The following is a 24989-nucleotide window of genomic DNA, read 5'->3' as shown; positions in this document are numbered from 1 at the left end:
GGGGCACCTGTGGCCCTGGGGTCACGGGGGTGTCACGGGGGTGCTGAGCTGTCTCCACATCTCCACTGCTGCTCCTGTGCCTGCCTTCTGTGCTGCTTGGATTGGCCCTGGCCCGGTGTCCACTGAGGGGCCAGCTGAGACCACAGTGCTGATGAGCATCACCACCTTTGGGGGGGCACTGAGGACAGTGCAGGACCCCTGGTTTGAGCTGCTCCAGCCAGCGCACTGTGCGCTGGGAGACTGTGAGGTGTGGGGGCGGCTGCCACGGGCTGTCTCAGGAGCCCCCCGGACTGCGTGAGGGCGGGCGTGGAGTGCTGGGTGCAGTCCCGTGGACTCTGCTTGCTGGCCCCCTTCTCCTTCACCTGCCGACCCGGGTCCGGGCGGCCCGGCTGGCCCATGCGCGTCCTCGCTGACGGCGAGACCTGCCCCGCCCCCCCCTTCCGTGCGCGGTGGTAACTGTGACGCACCTGGACGAGGCCGAACACGAGCTCCTCCGAGACAAGCACAAGTGCAAACTGACACGTGTTGTGTTTCCTCCTAATTCTGTATAGTGTAGACGCCATGCAGTGAACACCACTCTGGGCCCCAGCAGTGCAGATCACCCTGCACTGAGGAGGGGGAGGGGGAGGGAGGGGGAGGGGGAGGGAGGGGGGAGGGGGAGGGGGGAGGGGGGACGGACTGACCGACCGACCGTTCTGTGGAGTGAGGCGTCGCCTGGACACCGTGGTCCTCCCTAGCCTGAGGTCGGCCCTGGCTGTCAGGGCCCACGGTCCCTCCTGCAGGGTGTGCACAGTGGGGCCTGCTGGAGTCGGAGCAGCAGGGAGTTGTTGACCAGCGTGAGGGCAGAGGACGGCCGTCTCTGTGCACACCCCGTGTGGCTGGGTCACTGCTGCCTGCTCCTTTTCCGTCTCTAGTGGGCACTCCTCATGTTCTTGGGGATATTTTTCTTTCTCTTCCCTCATGTCCCTCAGGCTTTTCTGGCCTTAGCGTTCATTAGACGCTTTTTCAGAGCAAATCTTTGCAGTTTCAGTGGGTGGCTTTGAGTGACTCACATACTGTCCCTTTCCCCCTAGGTTTGTCTGTAAAAATAATGGTGTATTGTTTGAAAACCAGCTGCTTCAAATTGGACTTAAGTCTGAATTTCGGCAGAATCTAGGTATGTGTTTTAATTAATGAACATTTCTCTTAGAAGTCATGTGGAGAAAATATTTCCAAGTTGCGTATCTGATAAGGGACTAGGCCATGGAATATAGAGTGTAATTGAGCTCAACAATAGGAGAACCAGCCACCTAGTTGAAAAGTGGGCGTAGGACTCGCCACGTCGCTAAGGAAGATGTACAGACAGCCAAACACACGTGTGGAGGCGTTCAGCATCACTAGTCACAGAACGCAGATGAACCACAGCGAGATGCCTGTCAGAGCACATGCCTGTCGGGTGTCTGCCACCAAGACAGACTGACAAGTGCTGGCGAGGAGGCGGAGAAACGGGGGCACTGAGCGCCGCTGTTGGGGAGGAGAGACACTGCAGCTGCTGTGGGGGCAGTGCAGGCGTCCCTAAAAGTGACACGGATCTGCCGTGCGACCCAGCGACCCCGCGTCTGGGAGCAGACCCAAAAGAAGTGAGAGCAGGTCTCAGAGAAACACGGCACACCCACGTCCACAGCAGCGCAGTCACAGCAGCTAGAACGTGGAGGCAGCCCGCGTGTCCGTGGACGCAGGGTGGACGCACAGCGTGCAGCTCGTATGCGCAGTGGGGTGGCACTCAGCCCTGAGAAGGAAGGAGGGATGCTCTGACACAGGCTGCACGCAGGGACCTTGAGGACACTGTGCCGAGTGGATAAGCCAGACTCAGGAGGACACGGCCTGTGACCCACTCACGGGAGGTCCCCAGAGGAGTCAGACCCACAGAGACTGGAAGATGGTGGTGGGTGCCGGGCCTGGGGGAGGGGACAGGGAGCGGGTGTTTCATGGGGACAGAGAGTCTGGGGAGACGGAAAGTTCTGGAGATGACGGTGGTGACGGTTGTACAACAGTGTGGACGTGCTCAATGCCACTGAGCTGGGCACTGAAGGGGGTGAGGGGGAAAGAACAAGTGAAGCTGAAGGAGGGAGAGAGCCGGCCTCCACCCTCTGGCTCTTCAGGGGCGCCGTGAGGGCTCACAGTCACGGTCACCGTGTTGAAAATGAGTTGGGACACTTGATTTCTGCTCTGATTAAGGAGTGAAACTGGCCTTGGCAGCCCCTGGGGTTGGGGTGTGAGGGTCACTTTCCACCTGAGCTCGGGTATGAAAATGTGCAGATTGGTGTAAGATCTCTGTCCTGGCATCAATAACCGGACACATCGCAGCACCCTAATACCCACCAGGCGGGTCCACGGGCACCACCATGGGGCAGGACCCCTGCTGGACAGCAGTGGCTGTGGCCCCGGAGGGGGCCCAGCACTTGGCTGGACTCAGCTGGGGGCGGGGCTCTGGGTCTCCCTGTCGTTCCTCGGGGTCTGTGTGTGACACGAGCTGTTTCCTTCTAGGTCGCATGTTCATATTTTATGGGAATAAGACCTCCACGCAGTTCCTGAACTTCACTCCAACACTGATCTGCTCGGATGACCTTCAGGCCAATATCCTTGAGTCCGTCGGCTCGCCAGCAGCCCTCTGGGGATTGGAGGAGGGCTTGAGGGCGGTTTATTTAAAAACCAGAATAGCAAGGTGTTTCCAGGCGCGGCGGGTGGTGTTTTCACAGGACGAGCATGTGTCTGTCCCTTTCGTGCTTGCTCCGCGCTCCTGTGATGCTCTGAGGCCCGCTGAGCCCTGGTTTCCTTCTCCGGGGCTCCCACAGGCAGCTGCTGCGGGAAGCAGCGTGCACACCAGGCCGGGGGTGAGCTGGCGTCTGCCTGCAGCGGCTCTGTGTTCAGACGGGAGGCTTGTCCCCAGTAAACATCCTCAGTGTGATTAGGGTTCTCCCAGCCAGGGTCACATCGGAACCCAAATTATTCTTCTTCCCAGGCTGGGCTGGCCAAATAAAGTGGCGGTGGAAGGCCCAGGCTGGGCCAGATGAGGGCACTGCCTGCCCGGAAAACCTCCTCACCACCGGCCAGACCCCCTAGTTTTTGTTTTTAGAGAGAGAGGGACGGGGGCAGGAAGGGTGGGAGACAAGAAGCTTCAACCTATAGCCGTGACATTTGATCTGCTCATTGATTGCCTTTCGTATGTGCCTGGATGGAGGGGGTTCAGCTGGGCCAGTGACCTCTTTCTTGCTCAAGCCAGCGACCAGCGACCTTGGGCTTCAACCCAGCAACCTTGAAGCTCAAACCAGCGACCCCACGCTCAAGTCGGCAACCTCGGGGTCTCAAACCTAGGACTTCAGTGTCCCAGGTCAGCACTCTATCCACTGTGCCACCACCGGTCAGGCCACTTTTATCTTGAGGTAAATACCTTATAAATGTTGCCCGTTAAAGCTAAGTATTCTAGGGTAGTCATTAAGGACACTTGTGTGCAGGATCAGCTGTAATAAAGGTTTCATCTAAGATCAGCAGCGTGAGCTCCACTTTTTGAGCCTCTTCCAGAATGTTTCTTATGCTGGGCTCTGGGGCCTGGGGGACACTGGGCTGGCTTGGCTCGGACCCACTGCCCCGTGTTGAAACGGCCTCCTTGACACGTACACATCTGAGCCTGCAGACCAAGCCGGTGGACCCGACAGTGGACGGGGGCGCCCAGGTGCAGCAGGTCCTCAACATCGAGTGTGTGTCCGACTTCACTGAGGCCCCGGTCCTCAACATCCAGTTCAGGTGGGAGCCCCGGGGGTGGCACCGTGGGCTGGCGGGGTGTCCCGACCCCCGCTCTGGCCAGACGCTTGCGATGGGCTGGGCCTGCGGGTAGCTGTGCACCTGCAAGCCGTGTGTCCTTGCCGGCCTCAGCATCCTTCCCTTGGAGGCTGGTGTGAGGACCGAGGGGAACCCATGGGTGCTGGCATGGCCACGTGCCCCGTGGCACCAGCTGCAGAGTGTGGAGATGGGGGAGAGAAAGGGAGCCCGGGTCTGTGAGGCCCGCATGGGCCAGCCCCGCGGCTCCTGCTGGTGTGTGACCCTTCCAAGGCCCAGTGCTCTCGAGCGGAGAGACGGGGGGGCCTACCCGGTGGGCTGGGGGCCAGCCGCAGGGGTGACGGTCCCTCCAGACCCTCGTCTGCTGTGCGCGTTCTCACAGTTGTACTCCCAGCGGCACGCGGCCAGGGGAGAGTCCACTGACAGGTGTGCAGGAGCCGTGCACACGCCCGGTGCCATCCTGTGCTCGGTGTCCGCCACGCCCGGAGACAGCTGGCCTCTGCGTAGCACCGCCGGGACGCCTCTCACCCTCGTGGACAGGGCAGCCCTCTGGCTGGCAGCTGGGCTGATGAGCAGCCTGCTGCTTTCACCTGGGCCCTGGAGCCCTGCGTGTGGGGTGCCCTGCAGCTGAGGCCAGGCTGTCTCCCTGCCTGCTGTCACCTGGGCCCTGCCCTGCCCTGGGCCCTGCATGTGGGGGTGCCCTGCAGCTGAGGCCAGGCTGTCTTGCTGCCTGCTGTCACCTGGGCCCTGCCCTGCGCCCTGGGCCCTGCGTGTGGGGGTGCCCTGCAGCTGAGGCCAGGCTGCCCCGCTGCCTGCTGTCACCTGGGCCCTGCCCTGGGCCCTGGAGACCGTGTGGGGGTGCCCTGCAGCTGAGGCCGGGCTGTCTCCCTGCCTGCGGCTCTCCTCAGCGTGTCTGTTGCTCACAGGTACGGGGGGACCTTTCAGAATGTGTCCGTCAAGCTGCCCATCACGCTCAACAAGTTTTTCCAGCCCACAGAGATGGCTTCTCAGGATTTCTTCCAGCGTTGGAAGCAGCTGAGCAGGTGAGCGGCCCTCCTGAGTGGCGGAGTGCGGGGCGGCCGACTGTGCCGTCTCCGCCCGGCTGCGGGGCTGACGCGGGTCTCTGTGTCTCAGTCCCCAGCAGGAAGTGCAAAACATCTTCAAGGCAAAGCACCCGATGGACACAGAGGTCACCAAAGCCAAGGTGATGGCCTTGTTCACGGGGCTCCCAGCCAGGGCCCGTGTCCCCCACCTCTGCTGCCGCCAGTGTCCCAACTCCCGTTTCTCTGGCACAGATTATTGGGTTTGGTTCCGCACTCCTTGAGGAAGTTGACCCGAATCCTGCCAATTTTGTGGGAGCCGGTATCATCCACACGAGGACCACGCAGATTGGGTGCTTGCTGCGCTTGGAACCGAACCTGCAGGCCCAGGTGAGGCCTGGGGGGGCCACACTGCCGCTGTGTGTGCTTCGGTGCAGGCCCAGGTGAGGCCTGGGGGGCCTGGGGGTGGCCACACTGCCGCTGTGTGTACTGCGGTGCAGGCCCAGGTGAGGCCTGGGGGTGGCCACACTGCCGCTGTGTGTGCTGCGGTGCAGGCCCAGGTGAGGCCTGGGGGGGGCCACACTGCCGCTGTGTGTGCTGTGGTGCAGTCGTCCACCCCGGGAACCCCGGTCCTCCGTGTCGGGTTTGAGGAGATCCGAGAGATGTGTGCACCTGTGTAACCCCACCCCATGGACACACGTGACACTCGGCTGCCCAGCACCTGCCCTGGCGCCTGCTGTCGGCTCCGGCCTTTCCTTGAGGCAGCTCTGCATGTCCCTCTGGCCCTGACAGCCTCAGCCCCGGGGTCGGCCCACCCTCCTGCTGACAGACTCCTGGGCTGTCCCAGCGGGTCGTTCTGAGCAGAGCTGCTGCAGGTGCCCCTGGGTGTGCCTCAGGGCGGACGTCTGGTTTCCTGTCTCTGAGTGGGGCCAGTGAGGGCCTGTGGGCTCACAGCGTCCGCACCAGTGGCTGTATGAGAAGCTGCCCTGTGCCCCCAGAGGCTGGAGCTCGTACCCCCACAGCACTTGGAGTTCCCACTGGCCCCAGTGTCAGATGGTGTCAGTTCAGCTGCTGGGAGCGTGCCTGGTGCTCTAGTCTGTGAGACAGGCAGGCGCCTTGGAGAAGGGCTGGGGGGCGGGGGGTTGAGCACGGCCACTGCCCCAGGGCCACCCCGAGGGCCATGTGTGCACCGTGGCCCCTGACCTGCCTGCTGCTCTGTTTCAGATGTACCGGCTCACACTGCGGACGAGTAAGGAGACCGTGTCCCAGAGGCTCTGCGCTTTGCTGTCGGAGCAGTTTTAGTCCCTGAGGACAGAGGTCAGGCTCCCGGCCTGTGTCTCCTCGCCTCTGCCGTTGTCCGCACCCCGTGCTGCACATGGTGCTGTGTGCGTGTGCCCTGCGGGGCCCTACCAGCCTGCCCTCCACCTTGGCCCTCGGGCCGGGCAGGGACACAGTCCGCATGAGGGGAGAAAGACTGAGCCTGGACTGCAGCCGGCCTGCCAGGTCAGGGCAGCGTGGGTCCTGGGGTCAGTTTTTATAGAAATCAAGACAGCTCTGTGGTTACGTCTGCAATTAAAGGGAAATTAGAAGTTTGAAAAGGACAGTGTTTTGAAATTTTATCAAAATGCCCGTGCTGTGCTGCTGCTCACCTGGCCTCTCTGGACCGCAGTGGCTCTGGGTCGGCGGCCTCGGTCTCAACGAGGCCGGCGTGGGGGTGCCACCGGGCGCAGGGGTGGTGGCAGCGGCCCTGACCTGGGAGCACAGGCGGCAGCCCCCCCCAGCCCCCTGCTCTGGGTCAGGACTCTAACCTCAACGTTGGACACTGCTTCTCACGCCTGTCCACACAGCTGTGTGCTGGTTGGTGTGGTTTTTCCCTCCTAACACTGTTCTTTTTTATTTTTATTATTATTGACTTTAGAGAGGAAGGGAGAAGGAGAGGGAGAGGGACAGGAACATAGATCTGTTCCTGTCTGTGCCTTGACTGGGATCAAACCGGCAACCCCTGTGCTTCAAGGCGAAGCTCTAACCACCCGAGCTAGCCGGCCAGGGCTCCAGCGCTGTTACGGGGTGCTTGCTCGGGGTGCCGGCTGACTGTGCAGCAAGGTGAGGGTTCCCGGAGGCCTCAGAGGGCACAGGGCTGGCCTCTTCCATCTTCGAGTTGCACCGTAGTGATTGGGGGCTGGTGATTGCAGGGTTAGCCGTGACTAACAGAGAAGATTCTGGAAGGCAGTCTTCCTTGTTGGTGGCTGGAAGCTGTCAGCACACCCAGGTGGGACCTGTGCTGCAGTGGGTCCCGAGGAGGCGATTCCAGGAGGTGCCCTCTGGGTGCTGGGGTCCGTGCCATGTTGCAGACACCCCACCCAGCGTCCCACACCCATCTTCTGTGTAGCTCCTGCAATGTGTGGTCTGTGGCCCGTGGCAACCTGAGCAGTCAGCACTCCGTGTGCATGGACCCTTGGCTGGCCATGTGGACAGCAGCCCTGGGGAGGGCGTGCCACAGCAGTGACGCTCCTGGTGCGTTTGATCAAGGTGCTGGCCCGTGCGCGGTGCTCAGGCACTGTGGTGTGGTCGGCCCACAGGGGCGTCAACTGGGTCAGTCTGCATCTTCCCTGAGCTAGGCCCTCATCCCAGTGCCATTCTAGGTGTGAGCGGCATAGGGGTGGTCTTTTCCAAGGAAAAACCAATGATGGGATGCTGATGGGACTGTGAGCTGTCCCCAGAGGGATGGGGCTGTGAGTGTCATCCCCAGAGGGACAGGAAGGGGAAGAGACCGTTAGTGTTGTCCCTGGAGGGGTGGGAGGGAGAGGTGACCACGTGTGTGTAGTGTTTGAGGGGAGCTGCCCTGCCTGCGGTCGAGGTCTTTTCTGTAGCCATGCTGCCACCCACCCTGATGGCACAGGCCGGTGCTTGGCCAGGACGGGCTCTTCAGAGCAGGGTGGCTGGGGCCATGGGCAGAAGCTTGGGTGCCTTAGAGGTGATGGGCCTTTTGCGGTCGAATCTCTGGGATCATTCTGGGGCTCCCCTAGCCCTGGCTCCCCCTGCAGTGCTTGTGGGGCGATGTCCTTCTTGGATATGAGCCTGCGGAGCTCGCAGGGGTGCGTGGCCCGAGCGAGGACTGGACCCCGGGGGTGGGCCTGAGGAGGGCAGGAGGGCCGGCAGAGGAGGCGAGGGTCCCAGCCTGGGCCAGGCCCGGCCCCGTGGGGCTCTCTGGGGCCGGGGGCCCATGGAAGCCAGGGGAGTGTGGGAGACGACAAGCAGAGCTCACGGCCACGGTGCCTGGACAGCGCTAGTTTATTTGTCACGTGTTCAAGGGCTGCTGGAGCGCTGGGCGGGGGCAGGTGTGGGCGTGGCTGTGCGGCACACCCCCCTCCCCCCCTTGCTTCCCGTCGGCTCAGCTGCTCTCCTCGCCCCCGCCATCCCCGCTCTGTGCCCCTCTCCCGGGCGCCTTCTCTGGGGCCGCCTTCCTCGGCCGTCCTGTCCCGGTGGCTCAGCTCTGCCAGGGCTGGGCGTGGCCTCCCCAGCTGAGGCTGCGGGGACGACGGGTGGGCGCGGCCCTGAAGTGTCGTGCCTGGGCGCAGTGTGCCCAGGGCTCGTTAAGGCCATGCCTGGAAAGGGGTTGCTGGGCACAGCGGGCAGGGGCTGGGGGGCGGGGGCCACGCGTCACCCTCTCGCTCAGGGGGCTGCGCCCTAGTCTCTGCAGTGCCAGGGCCCGCACACGCAGCCTCTGAACACCTGCAGCGTGAGCACCAGCGGTCGGCCCGGGGCCCCCGGGTCCGGGCAGGGCAGCTCCAGCTGCTTCTCGTAGGAGCTGTGCGGGTGGCAGCAGCTGCAGACGCTGTCCACCTGCTTGGTGTTCGTGTTGAAGCTGTAAAGAACCCGCCCCAGGGGGCGGTGAGGGCGCAGCCTGAGGAGGCCCCGCTCCTCCCTGGCCACTCCGGCAGGGCAGGTCCGGGGGGTCCTCGGACGCAGCTCTGTTGCTGACCTTGCCGGCGGCCAGGGCCAGCCGTAGGCGTGGAGGAGGTGGGCGGGAGCTGAGCTGGACCTCTCGACCCCCACGCGGGGCCCTGGGTGGACAAGGCAGATTCCAGGTGCGGAGCCCCGCCCTGCCCGGGGCTGCCCGGCCGACACTCACCTGGCCGAGGAGGCACAGACGCCCTCACAGCGGGTCAGTGTCACGTTGGCCGTGCAGCCCTGGTAAGTGACCTCCGCCTCAAACTCCCTCACGTGGCAGACCTCTGAGGGCGGGGAGGCAGGCAGTGAGACGGCAGCCCCAGAGGGCGACGCTAGGTGGGCGCAGACGCCCGGGAGCCCTGCTCCGCCTCTTCGAGGGCAGGGCTGGCACCGGGGCTCAGGGCCTTGGGGTCCTCCCACCCCGTCTAGGAGGGAGCGGGGCACCAGCTGCACAGCCCTGAGGTGGAGGGCACCCTGGGGGGGCTGTCGGCACAGCCCTGAGGTGGAGGGCACCCTGGGGGGCTGTGGGCACCGCCCTGGCCCGGCCAGCCTGGGGGGCTGTGGGCACCGCCCTGAGGTGGAGGGCACCCTGGGGGGCTGTCGGCACAGCCCTGAGGTGGAGGGCACCCTGGGGGGCTGTGGGCACCGCCCTGGCCCGGCCAGCCTGGGGGGCTGTGGGCACCGCCCTGAGGTGGAGGGCACCCTGGGGGGCTGTGGGCACCGCCCTGAGGTGGAGGGCACCCTGGGGGGCTGTGGGCACAGCCCTGAGGTGGAGGGCACCCTGGGGGGGCTGTGGGCACCGCCCTGAGGTGGAGGGCACCCTGGGGGGGCTGTGGGCACCGCCCTGAGGTGGAGGGCACCCTGGGGGGCTGTCGGCACAGCCCTGAGGTGGAGGGCACCCTGGGGGGCTGTGGGCACCGCCCTGGCCCAGCCAGCCTGGGGGGCTGTGGGCACCGCCCTGAGGTGGAGGGCACCCTGGGGGGCTGTCGGCACAGCCCTAAGGTGGAGGGCACCCTGGGGGGCTGTGGGCACAGCCCTGAGGTGGAGGGCACCCTGGGGGGGCTGTGGGCACCGCCCTGAGGTGGAGGGCACCCTGGGGGGCTGTGGGCACCGCCCTGGCCCGGCCAGCCTGGGGGGCTGTGGGCACCGCCCTGAGGTGGAGGGCACCCTGGGGGGCTGTGGGCACCGCCCTGGCCCGGCCAGCCTGGGGGGCTGTGGGCACCGCCCTGAGGTGGAGGGCACCCTGGGGGGCTGTCGGCACAGCCCTGAGGTGGAGGGCACCCTGGGGGGCTGTGGGCACCGCCCTGGCCCGGCCAGCCTGGGGGGCTGTGGGCACCGCCCTGAGGTGGAGGGCACCCTGGGGGGCTGTGGGCACCGCCCTGGCCCGGCCAGCCTGGGTGCCCTCTCTCACACCAGGGCAGTCTTGGAGTCTCCCGCTGCCCCCCTCTAGCCAGGGGCTTTCTCAGAGGACGAGGCAGATGGCCGCTGTCCCGCTCCCCAGCCACCGTCCTTCCCAGCAGGTACCTACCTGTGAGCGCAGGTATAGCTGTTACGCTGGGCTTAGAACCTGCGGGAGGGAGGAGGGGAGGCCGTCAGTGTCCCCAGAGGTGCCCCTGGGAACCTGTGAGCTCTGGCTGACGTCTGAGCCAGTGGGCAGATGGTGTTGGCGAGCCACCGTGGGCTCCCCGGCAGCTGGCAGAGCAGCGCTGTGATCAGGAACTTCCAACGTGGCGCCTGAGGGAATTGCTAGAGGTTTCTGAGCAAAGACTGGAGCTCTGTTCTCCCCAGCCTGGCCCCTGCCCGCCCCGTCTCTGCTGGGGCTGGGGCGCGAGGCCTGGCCGGGACAGGACTCCCCGTGTCTCCACGGGTCCCTGTGGCCCCGTCTGTCCTGCTCTCTGCTCCCTGCCCCGCTTCCTGGGGTCCCCCCCCACGGACGTCCTGCACCAGCCCTCGTCCCACAGGAGAAGCGCGTCACTGTGAACAGGCCTTCCTGGGGCTTGTGAGGAGAGCTTGCTCCAGGTGAGGGGCGCTGTGGAAGGGACACCCCGCAGGGAGGGGAGCAGTGTCCCTGGGGGACCAGGCGGCTCAGGCAGGCCTGGGGGCAGGAGGGAGCCCAGAGTGGAGGCCGGGGGAGGCGGCTGGGCTGAGGCCTGGGCAGGGACGCTGCTGGGAGACGGGGCTGCCACCTCCGCTTTCCTCTCCGCAGCCTGGTCGTACGCCAGGTCTCTGCCAGCGTGACCTCCTCCGCGTGCTGGAGGGGGCTGTCATGGGGGGCTGCTGAGGGGAGGCCAGGACTGCAGCCAGGGGCGTGAGGGGGTCCAGAAAGGGGGCCACCAGGGAGAGGCCAGGTGCCCATTCTAGCAGGATGGGAGCTTGCTGGAGAGGGGCCTGCAGAGGAGGGGGGGGCTGAGAGAGCAGGCTGTGGGGAAGCATGGAGGGGAGGTGTCTGCAGAGAGGGGGGTGGCTGAGAGAGCAGGCTGTGGGGAAGCATGGTGGCAGGGGGCTGCAGAGAGCAGGGTGTGGGGAAGCATGGTGGGCAGGTGGGGTCCAGACACCTCCAGGGCGCAGCTGAGGACCTTAGAGCTGAGACCACAGTGGCACGGCCAGAGAGTGCAGCTGATTACAGACAAAGCTGCTTCTCCAACCAAGTCTGTGCCCAGCGCCCTGTGCTGCATGGCTGTCCCCAGGACAAGCGAAGGCTTTGGGGATGCAGAGGAGATGTGTGCACCACGATGACAGCAATGTGCCGGGTGTGATGGCAGCACTGAGAGTAGGGAGCCAACAGGGTGGCGATGGCTGAGCCCCAGTGGCCATCGGGCAGCACGAGGGGACAGAAGGCAGGGACACCTGCAGTGATCAGAGTGCTACGGAGGACAGAGGCCAGGCTGCGAGGGAGCTGTGTGCCCAGGCGCTGGGTGGCCTGTAGAGGTGGCACTTACTAGAGGAGCTGGGTACAGATGTTCGGAGAGAGGACACGGATGGCCCTGCAGTGGGGGAGGGGCCTCCATGTGCAGTGAGAGAGCTGCTCAGCAGGACAGTGGTCAGCAGTCCAGTGGCAGGATGCCTGGTGGTGAAGTTCGTGGCTGGAGAACTGGGGATAGATGTCACCCCCACGGTGGATGACAGGCTGGGCGTGGGGACTCGGGTGGTGAGAGAAGTGGACTGAGAGGTGGTGGCCTGGGAAGACAGGGTGGGGGAGGCCGGGGCGCTGGCTGTGGTTCTGGGCGTAGATAGAAGGCCGATGGTGCTGGAGGTGGGCACAGGCGATGGACTGGGGGAGATGTGGAGAGGGGGTGTGCTGGGCAGTGCAGACGGGGGCAAAGTGGCAGAGAGTGGAGGTGAGAGGGAGGATGTGATGGGGGTGGACACGTCCGAGGACAAGGAGAGTGTGGACAGCGAGGCGTAATTTGAGACTGTGGGGAGTCCTGAGGAGGACGGAGTATGCCCACTGGTTGTGGGCAGAGAGGAGGGCGCAGAGCTGCCAGGAAGAGCAGTGGAGTACTGGGGGCGAGGAGACGGCGAAGTGACAGTGGTCAGAGGACTGTGGTTTGATGCTGGGGAAGCCGCAGAGGATACAGGAGGGCTGATGCTGGAGCCAGGGGACTGGGACAAGGAGGTGGAGGTGCGGGTGGTCCCCGTGGGGGTCCCAGTCCACAGCCGGCTCGTGGAAGGGACTGCGGTGATTGGAGAAGGTGTTGTCCCCGAGTGTGCAGGAGCGGAAGGGCGTGACACAGAGGAGCTGGTGGTTTTGCCTGTGCTGATGGAGTTAGGACCTTGGGTGGTTCTTGTTGTAGACATTGTGCCTGGAGGTGTTGTGGGTGAGGGCACTGAGGCTGTGCCAGGGACATGTGTTGGTGGCAGAGAGGTGCCTGTTGGCCTTGCAGTGGAGATGTGAGGAGAGAGTGTCTGTGGTTGGGATGGGGTGATAACTCGGTTAGAGGTAGGAGTGACCGAGGTGGTGGCAGAGATTGGAACGTGGGTAGATTGTGTGTTCGTGGATTGAGAATCTGTTGGCAAGTTCGCTGTGGTCCTGAATGATGTCCCTGTGGGCGGACCTGTAATGTGGGAAGTGGTGGAGACTGAGCCAGTAGGTGCAGAGTGAGTGGTGGATGGAGTGTGAGGCCTGCTGCTGGACGTGGCCTGGGTGCTGTGTGTCACGGGGGTCCCAGTGCCTGTACTGGAGGTCGTGGGTGAGATTGTGGTGAATGGAGAAGGTGTTGTCCCTGAGTGTGCAGGAACGGAAGGGCGTGACACAGAGGAGCTGGTGGTTTTGCCTGTGCTGATGGAGTTAGGACCTTGGGTGGTTCTTGTTGTAGACATTGTGCCTGGAGGTGTTGTGGGTGAGGGCACTGAGGCTGTGCCAGGGACATGTGTTGGTGGCAGAGAGGTGCCTGTTGGCCTTGCAGTGGAGATGTGAGGAGAGTGTGTCTGTGGTTGGGATGGGGTGATAACTCGGCTAGAGGTTGGGGTGACCGAGGTGGTGGCAGAAATTGGAACGTGGGTGGATTGAGTGTTCGTGGATTGAGAAACTGTTGGGAATGTGGCAGTGGTCCTGAATGATGTCCCTGTGGGCGGACCTGTAATGTGGGAGGTGGTGGAGACTGAGCCAGTAGGTGCAGAGTGAGTGGTGGATGGAGTGTGAGGCCTGCTGCTGGACGTGGCCTGGGTGCTGTGTGTCACGGGGGTCCCAGTGCCTGTACTGGAGGTCGTGGGTGAGATGGTGGTGAATGGAGAAGGTGTTGTCCCTGAGTGTGCAGGAACGGAAGGGCGTGACACAGAGGAGCTGGTGGTTTTGCCTGTGCTGATGGAGTTAGGACCTTGGGTGGTTCTTGTTGTAGACATTGTGCCTGGAGGTGTTGTGGGTGAGGGCACTGAGGCTGTGCCAGGGACATGTGTTGGTGGCAGAGAGGTGCCTGTTGGCCTTGCAGTGGAGATGTGAGGAGAGTGTGTCTGTGGTTGGGATGGGGTGATAACTCGGCTAGAGGTTGGGGTGACCGAGGTGGTGGCAGAAATTGGAACGTGGGTGGATTGAGTGTTCGTGGATTGAGAAACTGTTGGGAATGTGGCAGTGGTCCTGAATGATGTCCCTGTGGGCGGACCTGTAATGTGGGAGGTGGTGGAGATTAAACCAGTAGGTGCAGAGTGAGTGGTGGATGGAGTGTGAGGCCTGCTGCTGGACGTGGCCTGGGTGCTGTGTGTCACGGGGGTCCCAGTGCCTGTACTGGAGGTCGTGGGTGAGATGGTGGTGAATGGAGAAGGTGTTGTCCCTGAGTGGGCAGGAGCGGAAGGGCGTGACACAGAGGAGCTGGTGGTTTTGCCTGTGCTGATGGAGTTAGGGCCTTGGGTGTTCCCAGATGTGGACATTGTCCCTGGAGGTGTTGTGGGTGAGGGCACTGAGGCTGTGTCAGGGACATGTGTTGGTGGCAGAGAGGTGCCTGTTGGCCTTGCAGTGGAGATGTGAGGAGAGAGTGTCTGTGGTTGGGATGGGGTGATAACTCGGTTAGAGGTTGGGGTGACCGAGGTGGTGGCAGAGATTGGAACGTGGGTGGATTGAGTGTTCGTGGATTGAGAAACTGTTGGGAATGTGGCAGTGGTCCTGAATGATGTCCCTGTGGGCGGACCTGTAATGTGGGAGGTGGTGGAGACTGAGCCAGTGGGTGCAGAGTGAGTGGTGGATGGAGTGTGAGGCCTGCTGCTGGACGTGGCCTGGGCGCTGTGTGTCACGGGGGTCCCAGTGCCTGTACTGGAGGTTGTGGGTGAGATGGTGGTGAATGGAGAAGGTGTTGTCCCTGAGTGAGCAGGAGCGGAAGGGTGTGACACAGAGGAGCTGGTGGTTTTGGCTGTGCTGATGGAGTTAGGGCCTTGGGTGGTCCCAGATGTGGACACTGTCCCTGGAGGTGTTGTGGGTGCGGGCACTGAGGCTGTGCCAGGGACATGTGTTGGTGGCAGAGAGGTGCCTGTTGGCCTTGCAGTGGAGATGTGAGGAGAGTGTGTCTGTGGTTGGGATAGGGTGATAACCCGGTTAGAGGTAGGAGTGACCAAGGTGGTGGCCGAGATTGGAACGTGGGTAGATTGTGAGTTCGTGGATTGAGAATCTGTTGGAAAGTTCGCTGTGGTCCTGAATGATGTCCCTGTGGGCGGACCTGTAATGTGGGAGGTGGTGGAGACTGAGCCACTAGGTGCAGAGTGAGTGGTAGATGGAGTGTGAGGCCTGCTGCTGGACGTGACCTGGGTGCTGTGTGTCACGGGGGTCCCAGTGCCTGTTCTGGAGGTCGTGGGTGAGATGGTGGTTATTGGAGAAGGTGTTGTCCCTGAGTGGGCAGGAGCGGAAGGGCGTGACACGGAGGAGCTGGTGGTTTTGCCTGTGCTGATGGAGTTAGGACCTTGGGTGTTTCTTGTTGTAGACATTGTCCCTGGAGGTGTTGTGGGTGAGGGCACTGAGGCTGTGCCAGGGACATGTGTTGGTGGCAGAGAGGTGCCTGTTGGCCTTGCAGTGGAGATGTGAGGAGAGTGTGTCTGTGGTTGGGATGGGGTGATAACTCGGTTAGAGGTTGGGGTGACCGAGGTGGTGGCAGAGATTGGAACGTGGGTGGATTGAGTGTTCGTGGATTGAGAAACTGTTGGGAATGTGGCAGTGGTCCTGAATGATGTCCCTGTGGGCGGACCTGTAATGTGGGAGGTGGTGGAGACTGAGCCAGTAGGTGCAGAGTGAGTGGTGGATGGAGTGTGAGGCCTGCTGCTGGACGTGGCCTGGGTGCTGTGTGTCACGGGGGTCCCAGTGCCTGTACTGGAGGTCGTGGGTGAGATGGTGGTGAATGGAGAAGGTGTTGTCCCTGAGTGGGCAGGAGCGGAAGGGCGTGACACAGAGGAGCTGGTGGTTTTGCCTGTGCTGATGGAGTTAGGGCCTTGGGTGTTCCCAGATGTGGACAGTGTCCCTGGAGGTGTTGTGGGTGCGGGCACTGAGGCTGTGTCAGGGACATGTGTTGGTGGCAGAGAGGTGCCTGTTGGCCTTGCAGTGGAGATGTGAGGAGAGAGTGTCTGTGGTTGGGATGGGGTGATAACTCGGTTAGAGGTTGGGGTGACCGAGGTGGTGGCAGAGATTGGAACGTGGGTGGATTGAGTGTTCGTGGATTGAGAAACTGTTGGGAATGTGGCAGTGGTCCTGAATGATGTCCCTGTGGGCGGACCTGTAATGTGGGAAGTGGTGGAGACTGAGCCAGTAGGTGCAGAGTGAGTGGTGGATGGAGTGTGAGGCCTGCTGCTGGACGTGGCCTGGGCGCTGTGTGTCACGGGGGTCCCAGTGCCTGTACTGGAGGTCGTGGGTGAGATGGTGGTTATTGGAGAAGGTGTTGTCCCTGAGTGCGCAGGAGCGGAAGGGTGTGACACAGAGGAGCTGGTGGTTTTGGCTGTGCTGATGGAGTTAGGGCCTTGGGTGGTCCCAGATGTGGACACTGTCCCTGGAGGTGTGGTGGGTGAGGGCACTGAGGCTGTGCCAGGGACATGTGTTGGTGGCAGAGAGGTGCCTGTTGGCCTTGCAGTGGAGATGTGAGGAGAGTGTGTCTGTGGTTGGGATAGGGTGATAACCCGGTTAGAGGTAGGAGTGACCAAGGTGGTGGCCGAGATTGGAACGTGGGTAGATTGTGAGTTCGTGGATTGAGAATCTGTTGGAAAGTTCGCTGTGGTCCTGAATGATGTCCCTGTGGGCGGACCTGTAATGTGGGAGGTGGTGGAGACTGAGCCAGTAGGTGCAGAGTGAGTGGTGGATGGAGTGTGAGGCCTGCTGCTGGACGTGACCTGGGTGCTGTGTGTCACGGGGGTCCCAGTGCCTGTTCTGGAGGTCGTGGGTGAGATGGTGGTTATTGGAGAAGGTGTTGTCCCTGAGTGGGCAGGAGCGGAAGGGCGTGACACGGAGGAGCTGGTGGTTTTGCCTGTGCTGATGGAGTTAGGACCTTGGGTGTTTCTTGTTGTAGACATTGTCCCTGGAGGTGTTGTGGGTGAGGGCACTGAGGCTGTGCCAGGGACATGTGTTGGTGGCAGAGAGGTGCCTGTTGGCCTTGCAGTGGAGATGTGAGGAGAGTGTGTCTGTGGTTGGGATGGGGTGATAACTCGGTTAGAGGTTGGGGTGACCGAGGTGGTGGCAGAGATTGGAACGTGGGTGGATTGAGTGTTCGTGGATTGAGAAACTGTTGGGAATGTGGCAGTGGTCCTGAATGATGTCCCTGTGGGCGGACCTGTAATGTGGGAGGTGGTGGAGACTGAGCCAGTAGGTGCAGAGTGAGTGGTGGATGGAGTGTGAGGCCTGCTGCTGGACATGGCCTGGGTGCTGTGTGTCACGGGGGTCCCAGTGCCTGTACTGGAGGTCGTGGGTGAGATGGTGGTGAATGGAGAAGGTGTTGTCCCTGAGTGGGCAGGAGCGGAAGGGCGTGACACAGAGGAGCTGGTGGTTTTGCCTGTGCTGATGGAGTTAGGGCCTTGGGTGTTCCCAGATGTGGACATTGTCCCTGGAGGTGTTGTGGGTGAGGGCACTGAGGCTGTGTCAGGGACATGTGTTGGTGGCAGAGAGGTGCCTGTTGGCCTTGCAGTGGAGATGTGAGGAGAGAGTGTCCTTGGTTGGGATGGGGTGATAACTCGGTTAGAGGTTGGGGTGACCGAGGTGGTGGCAGAGATTGGAACGTGGGTGGATTGAGTGTTCGTGGATTGAGAAACTGTTGGGAATGTGGCAGTGGTCCTGAATGATGTCCCTGTGGGCGGACCTGTAATGTGGGAGGTGGTGGAGACTGAGCCAGTGGGTGCAGAGTGAGTGGTGGATGGAGTGTGAGGCCTGCTGCTGGACGTGGCCTGGGCGCTGTGTGTCACGGGGGTCCCAGTGCCTGTACTGGAGGTTGTGGGTGAGATGGTGGTGAATGGAGAAGGTGTTGTCCCTGAGTGAGCAGGAGCGGAAGGGTGTGACACAGAGGAGCTGGTGGTTTTGGCTGTGCTGATGGAGTTAGGGCCTTGGGTGGTCCCAGATGTGGACACTGTCCCTGGAGGTGTTGTGGGTGCGGGCACTGAGGCTGTGCCAGGGACATGTGTTGGTGGCAGAGAGGTGCCTGTTGGCCTTGCAGTGGAGATGTGAGGAGAGTGTGTCTGTGGTTGGGATAGGGTGATAACTCGGTTAGAGGTAGGAGTGACCGAGGTGGTGGCCGAGATTGGAACGTGGGTAGATTGTGAGTTCGTGGATTGAGAATCTGTTGGAAAGTTCGCTGTGGTCCTGAATGATGTCCCTGTGGGCGGACCTGTAATGTGGGAAGTGGTGGAGACTGAGCCAGTAGGTGCAGAGTGAGTGGTAGATGGAGTGTGAGGCCTGCTGCTGGACGTGACCTGGGTGCTGTGTGTCACGGGGGTCCCAGTGCCTGTTCTGGAGGTCGTGGGTGAGATGGTGGTTATTGGAGAAGGTGTTGTCCCTGAGTGGGCAGGAGCGGAAGGGCGTGACACGGAGGAGCTGGTGGTTTTGCCTGTGCTGATGGAGTTAGGACCTTGGGTGTTCCCAGATGTAGACACTGTCCCTGGAGGTGTTGTGGGTGCGGGCACTGAGGCTGTGCCAGGGACATGTGTTGGTGGCAGAGAGGTGCCTGTTGGCCTTGCAGTGGAGATGTGAGGAGAGTGTGTCTGTGGTTGGGATGGGGTGATAACTCGGCTAGAGGTTGGGGTGACCGAGGTGGTGGCAGAGATTGGAACGTGGGTGGATTGAGTGTTCGTGGATTGAGAAACTGTTGGGAATGTGGCAGTGGTCCTGAATGATGTCCCTGTGGGCGGACCTGTAATGTGGGAGGTGGTGGAGACTGAGCCAGTAGGTGCAGAGTGAGTGGTGGATGGAGTGTGAGGCCTGCTGCTGGACATGGCCTGGGTGCTGTGTGTCACGGGGGTCCCAGTGCCTGTACTGGAGGTCGTGGGTGAGATGGTGGTGAATGGAGAAGGTGTTGTCCCTGAGTGGGCAGGAGCGGAAGGGCGTGACACAGAGGAGCTGGTGGTTTTGCCTGTGCTGATGGAGTTAGGGCCTTGGGTGTTCCCAGATGTGGACATTGTCCCTGGAGGTGTTGTGGGTGAGGGCACTGAGGCTGTGTCAGGGACATGTGTTGGTGGCAGAGAGGTGCCTGTTGGCCTTGCAGTGGAGATGTGAGGAGAGAGTGTCTGTGGTTGGGATGGGGTGATAACTCGGTTAGAGGTTGGGGTGACCGAGGTGGTGGCAGAGATTGGAACGTGGGTGGATTGAGTGTTCGTGGATTGAGAAACTGTTGGGAATGTGGCAGTGGTCCTGAATGATGTCCCTGTGGGCGGACCTGTAATGTGGGAAGTGGTGGAGACTGAGCCAGTAGGTGCAGAGTGAGTGGTGGATGGAGTGTGAGGCCTGCTGCTGGACGTGGCCTGGGCGCTGTGTGTCACGGGGGTCCCAGTGCCTGTACTGGAGGTTGTGGGTGAGATGGTGGTGAATGGAGAAGGTGTTGTCCCTGAGTGAGCAGGAGCGGAAGGGTGTGACACAGAGGAGCTGGTGGTTTTGGCTGTGCTGATGGAGTTAGGGCCTTGGGTGGTCCCAGATGTGGACACTGTCCCTGGAGGTGTTGTGGGTGCGGGCACTGAGGCTGTGTCAGGGACATGTGTTGGTGGCAGAGAGGTGCCTGTTGGCCTTGCAGTGGAGATGTGAGGAGAGTGTGTCTGTGGTTGGGATAGGGTGATAACTCGGTTAGAGGTAGGAGTGACCGAGGTGGTGGCCGAGATTGGAACGTGGGTAGATTGTGAGTTCGTGGATTGAGAATCTGTTGGAAAGTTCGCTGTGGTCCTGAATGATGTCCCTGTGGGCGGACCTGTAATGTGGGAAGTGGTGGAGACTGAGCCAGTAGGTGCAGAGTGAGTGGTAGATGGAGTGTGAGGCCTGCTGCTGGACGTGACCTGGGTGCTGTGTGTCACGGGGGGTCCCAGTGCCTGTTCTGGAGGTCGTGGGTGAGATGGTGGTTATTGCAGAAGGTGTTGTCCCTGAGTGGGCAGGAGCGGAAGGGCGTGACACGGAGGAGCTGGTGGTTTTGCCTGTGCTGATGGAGTTAGGACCTTGGGTGTTTCTTGTTGTAGACATTGTCCCTGGAGGTGTTGTGGGTGCGGGCACTGAGGCTGTGCCAGGGACATGTGTTGGTGGCAGAGAGGTGCCTGTTGGCCTTGCAGTGGAGATGTGAGGAGAGTGTGTCTGTGGTTGGGATGGGGTGATAACTCGGTTAGAGGTAGGAGTGACCGAGGTGGTGGCAGAGATTGGAACGTGGGTAGATTGTGTGTTCGTGGATTGAGAATCTGTTGGAAAGTTCGCTGTGGTCCTGAATGATGTCCCTGTGGGCGGACCTGTAATGTGGGAGGTGGTGGAGACTGAGCCAGTAGGTGCAGAGTGAGTGGTGGATGGAGTGTGAGGCCTGCTGCTGGACGTGGCCTGGGCGCTGTGTGTCACGGGGGTCCCAGTGCCTGTACTGGAGGTTGTGGGTGAGATGGTGGTGAATGGAGAAGGTGTTGTCCCTGAGTGAGCAGGAGCGGAAGGGTGTGACACAGAGGAGCTGGTGGTTTTGCCTGTGCTGATGGAGTTAGGGCTTTGGGTGTTCCCAGATGTAGACACTGTCCCTGGAGGTGTTGTGGGTGCGGGCACTGAGGCTGTGCCAGGGACATGTGTTGGTGGCAGAGAGGTGCCTGTTGGCCTTGCAGTGGAGATGTGAGGAGAGTGTGTCTGTGGTTGGGATGGGGTGATAACTCGGTTAGAGGTAGGAGTGACCGAGGTGGTGGCCGAGATTGGAACGTGGGTAGATTGTGAGTTCGTGGATTGAGAATCTGTTGGCAAGTTCGCTGTGGTCCTGAATGATGTCCCTGTGGGCGGACCTGTAATGTGGGAGGTGGTGGAGACTGAGCCAGTGGGTGCAGAGTGAGTGGTGGATGGAGTGTGAGGCCTGCTGCTGGACGTGGCCTGGGCGCTGTGTGTAACGGGGGTCCCAGTGCCTGTACTGGAGGTCGTGGGTGAGATTGTGGTGAATGGAGAAGGTGTTGTCCCTGAGTGCGCAGGAGCGGAAGGGTGTGACACAGAGGAGCTGGTGGTTTTGGCTGTGCTGATGGAGTTAGGGCCTTGGGTGGTCCCAGATGTGGACAGTGTCCCTGGAGGTGTGGTGGGTGAGGGCACTGAGGCTGTGCCAGGGACATATGTTGGTGGCAGAGAGGTGCCTGTTGGCCTTGCAGTGGAGATGTGAGGAGAGTGTGTCTGTGGTTGGGATGGGGTGATAACTCGGTTAGAGGTAGGAGTGACCGAGGTGGTGGCAGAGATTGGAACGTGGGTAGATTGTGTGTTCGTGGATTGAGAATCTGTTGGAAAGTTCGCTGTGGTCCTGAATGATGTCCCTGTGGGCGGACCTGTAATGTGGGAGGTGGTGGAGATTAAACCAGTGGGTGCAGAGTGAGTGGTGGATGGAGTGTGAGGCCTGCTGCTGGACGTGGCCTGGGCGCTGTGTGTCACGGGGGTCCCAGTGCCTGTTCTGGAGGTCGTGGGTGAGATTGTGGTTATTGGAGAAGGTGTTGTCCCTGAGTGTGCAGGAACGGAAGGGTGTGACACAGAGGAGCTGGTGGTTTTGCCTGTGCTGATGGAGTTAGGGCCTTGGGTGGTCCCAGATGTGGACACTGTCCCTGGAGGTGTGGTGGGTGAGGGCACTGAGGCTGTGCCAGGGACATGTGTTGGTGGCAGAGAGGTGCCTGTTGGCCTTGCAGTGGAGATGTGAGGAGAGTGTGTCTGTGGTTGGGATGGGGTGATAACTCGGTTAGAGGTAGGAGTGACCGAGGTGGTGGCAGAGATTGGAACGTGGGTAGATTGTGTGTTCGTGGATTGAGAATGTGTTGGAAAGTTCGCTGTGGTTCTGAATGATGTCCCTGTGGGCGGACCTGTAATGTGGGAGGTGGTGGAGACTGAGCCAGTGTGTGCAGAGTGAGTGGTGGATGGAGTGTGAGGCCCGGTGGGAGTGGCTGTGCCCGGCCAGGTGAAGGGGCTTGTGTGCAGTGTGTTCAGGCCTGTGGTGATCTCCGGTGGTCCTGGGGTCCCCGTGGGTTGAGTCTCCTGCCCAGTGGTTGTTTTTTTAGTTTGGTGGTGAGTCGAGGGCTCTGTGGAAAGAGTATGTGTCAGTCATTTTTCTTTTCCTCACTTTTCCCTCACACCTTTCTTAAGTGTACCTGCCTGCTGTCCTGTCTGCCTTGTTCCCTAAGCCCCGCTGAGCACCCCCATAGTGTCTGCTGTTCTGTCTGCCTTGCTCCCTAACCCCGCTGAGCACCCCCATAGTGTCTGCTGTTCTGTCTGCCTTGCTCCCTAACCCTGCTGAGCACCCCCATAGTGTCTGCTGTTCTGTCTGCCTTGCTCCCTGAGGCACACTGAGCACCCCCATAGTGTCTGCTGTCCTGTCTGCCTTGCTCCCTAACCCCGCTGAGCACCCCCATAGTGTCTGCTGTCCTGTCTGCCTTGCTCCCTGAGGCACACTGAGCACCCCCATAGTGTCTGCTGTTCTGTCTGCCTTGCTCCCTAACCCCGCTGAGCACCCCCATAGTGTCTGCTGTTCTGTGTGCCTTGCTCCCTGAGGCACACTGAGCACCCCCATAGTGTCTGCTGTTCTGTCTGCCTTGCTCCCTGAGGCACACTGAGCACCCCCATAGTGTCTGCTGTCCTGTCTGCCTTGCTCCCTAAGGCACACTGAGCACCCCCATAGTGTCTGCTGTTCTGTCTGCCTTGCTCCCTAACCCCGCTGAGCACCCCCATAGTGTCTGCTGTTCTGTGTGCCTTGCTCCCTGAGGCACACTGAGCACCCCCATAGTGTCTGCTGTTCTGTCTGCCTTGCTCCCTGAGGCACACTGAGCACCCCCATAGTGTCTGCTGTCCTGTCTGCCTTGCTCCCTAAGGCACACTGAGCACCCCCATAGTGTCTGCTGTTCTGTCTGCCTTGCTCCCTAACCCCGCTGAGCACCCCCATAGTGTCTGCTGTCCTGTCTGCCTTGCTCCCTAACCCCGCTGAGCACCCCCATAGTGTCTGCTGTCCTGTCTGCCTTGTTCCCTAAGCCCCGCTGAGCACCCCCATAGTGTCTGCTGTCCTGTCTGCCTTGCTCCCTAACCCCGCTGAGCACCCCCATAGTGTCTGCTGTCCTGTGTGCCTTGTTCCCTAACCCCGCTGAGCACCCCCATAGTGTCTGCTGTCCTGTCTGCCTTGCTCCCTAACCCCGCTGAGCACCCCCATAGTGTCTGCTGTTCTGTCTGCCTTGCTCCCTAACCCCGCTGAGCACCCCCATAGTGTCTGCTGTTCTGTCTGCCTTGCTCCCTAACCCCGCTGAGCACCCCCATAGTGTCTGCTGTTCTGTCTGCCTTGTTCCCTAACCCCGCTGAGCACCCCCATAGTGTCTGCTGTCCTGTCTGCCTTGCTCCCTAACCCCGCTGAGCACCCCCATAGTGTCTGCTGTTCTGTCTGCCTTGTTCCCTAACCCCGCTGAGCACCCCCATAGTGTCTGCTGTTCTGTCTGCCTTGCTCCCTAACCCCGCTGAGCACCCCCATAGTGTCTGCTGTTCTGTCTGCCTTGCTCCCTAACCCTGCTGAGCACCCCCATAGTGTCTGCTGTTCTGTCTGCCTTGCTCCCTGAGGCACACTGAGCACCCCCATAGTGTCTGCTGTCCTGTCTGCCTTGCTCCCTAACCCCGCTGAGCACCCCCATAGTGTCTGCTGTCCTGTCTGCCTTGCTCCCTAACCCCGCTGAGCACCCCCATAGTGTCTGCTGTTCTGTCTGCCTTGCTCCCTGAGGCACACTGAGCACCCCCATAGTGTCTGCTGTTCTGTCTGCCTTGCTCCCTGAGGCACACTGAGCACCCCCATAGTGTCTGCTGTTCTGTCTGCCTTGCTCCCTGAGGCACACTGAGCACCCCCATAGTGTCTGCTGTCCTGTCTGCCTTGCTCCCTAAGGCACACTGAGCACCCCCATAGTGTCTGCTGTCCTGTCTGCCTTGCTCCCTAACCCCGCTGAGCACCCCCATAGTGTCTGCTGTCCTGTCTGCCTTGCTCCCTAACCCCGCTGAGCACCCCCATAGTGTCTGCTGTTCTGTGCCTTGCTCCCTAACCCCGCTGAGCACCCCCATAGTGTCTGCTGTTCTGTGCCTTGCTCCCTAAGCCACGCTGAGCACCCCCATAGTGTCTGGTTGACTCTCTTGGACTCTGTGTTTTGTGGAGAGTGTGGGTTTCTTCTGTGCATGTATACGTCATCTGGCTTGCCCTCTCCCCCCTCTGCCTGGGTCGGTTGGTCAGGTCATCCCCGGGGACCACTCCATGGGTTCCTGTATTGTTTTGTAATGTTGGTGCTGCTAGCCAACCCCGGGACTGCCCTTGGGAGCTCCGGCAGCTCCGTGGGCCATGGCTCACCTGGAGTTGGGCCTGCCGTGGCAGATGGGTGTGATGACGCTGTGGCCAGGGGGAAGTGCAGAGAGAAGGGGGTTAGCTGGTGGGCTCAGGCTGCTGGCTGGGCAGGCTGCCCCTTCTCTTGGGCTGCAGGCATCTCCTCCCCTTGGCCTGGGCACAGAACCTCTGTGCCCTGTCCCCTCTGTGGGGACACCGGGGGGTGCCCTTACTTTTGGAGGGCCCCGTGGAGGTTTCTGATGTTGCTGGAGTGGGCCGTGCTGCTGTGGTGTGCGCTGTGGACCGAGCTGTGGACCGTGTGGCTGTGCTTAGGGAGGACGCTGTGGGCCCCATTGTGGCCTGGGTCACGGTGGGTCCTGTGGCCGTGGACCGGGGCGTGGCCGTGGGGACCCGCGGTGATGTGGCACGCGTGGTGATGGCAGAGGTGGTTGGATGTGACTCTGCAGGAAACAGGGCAGAACCTCTCCAGACCGTATGCCCCTGTTCCCTTTCCCTGCCGAGTTCAAGTCCCTGGTCCCCCGTGCCACAAGGGTGTGGCCCGCTGGGCACATTCGACCCCCTTGAGAGGGTCGTGTGTCTTCTCCTAGCTGACACTCATGTCCTACCTTGGGTGGCCTTGATTTGTGGGTCCTCCGTGGCTTTTCCAGTGACCACGGGAATATCGGGCCACTGTCTATCCCTCACCTGCCCTTGCTAGCAAGACTCATGTCCTGTTCCCTCATGGCTGCTGGGCAGGTGGCAGGAGGCGCTGCTGTGG

At 61.5% G+C, this 24989-nt stretch overlaps 3 protein-coding genes across 4 annotated transcripts in view; 1 reads left to right on the top strand and 2 right to left on the bottom strand.

The window, feature by feature from the left end:
- The window catches only part of AP2A2 (adaptor related protein complex 2 subunit alpha 2), a 74133-nt gene extending 67676 nt beyond the window's left edge, over positions 1–6457 (top strand). For both annotated transcript variants that reach the window (XM_066252404.1, XM_066252403.1), the window contains exons 16-22: positions 1074–1156; positions 2527–2618; positions 3662–3783; positions 4743–4859; positions 4951–5020; positions 5112–5246; positions 6081–6457. In XM_066252404.1, coding sequence (XP_066108501.1) covers positions 1074–1156; positions 2527–2618; positions 3662–3783; positions 4743–4859; positions 4951–5020; positions 5112–5246; positions 6081–6158 — 697 coding nt within the window. In that variant the 3' untranslated portion in view covers positions 6159–6457. The remainder of the gene's footprint in view (positions 1–1073; positions 1157–2526; positions 2619–3661; positions 3784–4742; positions 4860–4950; positions 5021–5111; positions 5247–6080) is intronic.
- A 1679-nt stretch (positions 6458–8136) lies between these two features.
- Positions 8137–15026, bottom strand: LOC136319078 (mucin-6-like). Its single transcript, XM_066252385.1, has 4 exons — positions 11747–15026; positions 10336–10374; positions 8989–9091; positions 8137–8721 (listed from the first exon to the last, which is right to left on the bottom strand). Exons 1-4 carry the CDS (start codon positions 14169–14171, stop codon positions 8544–8546), a joined length of 2745 nt encoding a protein of 914 aa, XP_066108482.1. The 5' UTR covers positions 14172–15026; the 3' UTR covers positions 8137–8543.
- Positions 14983–24989, bottom strand: part of MUC6 (mucin 6, oligomeric mucus/gel-forming) — a 22852-nt gene continuing 12845 nt past the window's right edge. Inside the window, exons 30-37 of the mRNA XM_066252869.1 lie at positions 24445–24672; positions 24239–24277; positions 19869–21953; positions 17039–19771; positions 16757–16889; positions 15995–16162; positions 15473–15640; positions 14983–15118 (exon numbers count right to left, since the gene is read on the bottom strand). Coding sequence (XP_066108966.1) covers positions 14983–15118; positions 15473–15640; positions 15995–16162; positions 16757–16889; positions 17039–19771; positions 19869–21953; positions 24239–24277; positions 24445–24672 — 5690 coding nt within the window. The remainder of the gene's footprint in view (positions 15119–15472; positions 15641–15994; positions 16163–16756; positions 16890–17038; positions 19772–19868; positions 21954–24238; positions 24278–24444; positions 24673–24989) is intronic.

The sequence above is a fragment of the Saccopteryx bilineata genome, chromosome 1 (genome assembly GCF_036850765.1).
Source record: "Saccopteryx bilineata isolate mSacBil1 chromosome 1, mSacBil1_pri_phased_curated, whole genome shotgun sequence".
Classification (NCBI taxonomy): Eukaryota; Metazoa; Chordata; class Mammalia; order Chiroptera; family Emballonuridae; genus Saccopteryx; species Saccopteryx bilineata.
Note: the sequence above shows the minus strand (reverse complement) of the source record. Positions and strands in the feature narration are given on the sequence as shown.

Excerpts from the sequence above, each read along its gene's own strand:
- LOC136319078 (XM_066252385.1), bottom strand. The coding sequence starts at position 14,171 with ATGTCCACATCTGGGAACACCCAAGGCCCTAACTCCATCAGCACAGGC. Across the intron at positions 10,375-11,746 it reads ATCTGTACCCAGCTCCTCTA|GTTCTAAGCCCAGCGTAACA; the intron begins GTAAGTGCCACC and ends TCCCTCCCGCAG. Across the intron at positions 9,092-10,335 it reads AGCTATACCTGCGCTCACAG|AGGTCTGCCACGTGAGGGAG; the intron begins GTAGGTACCTGC and ends CCCCGCCCTCAG.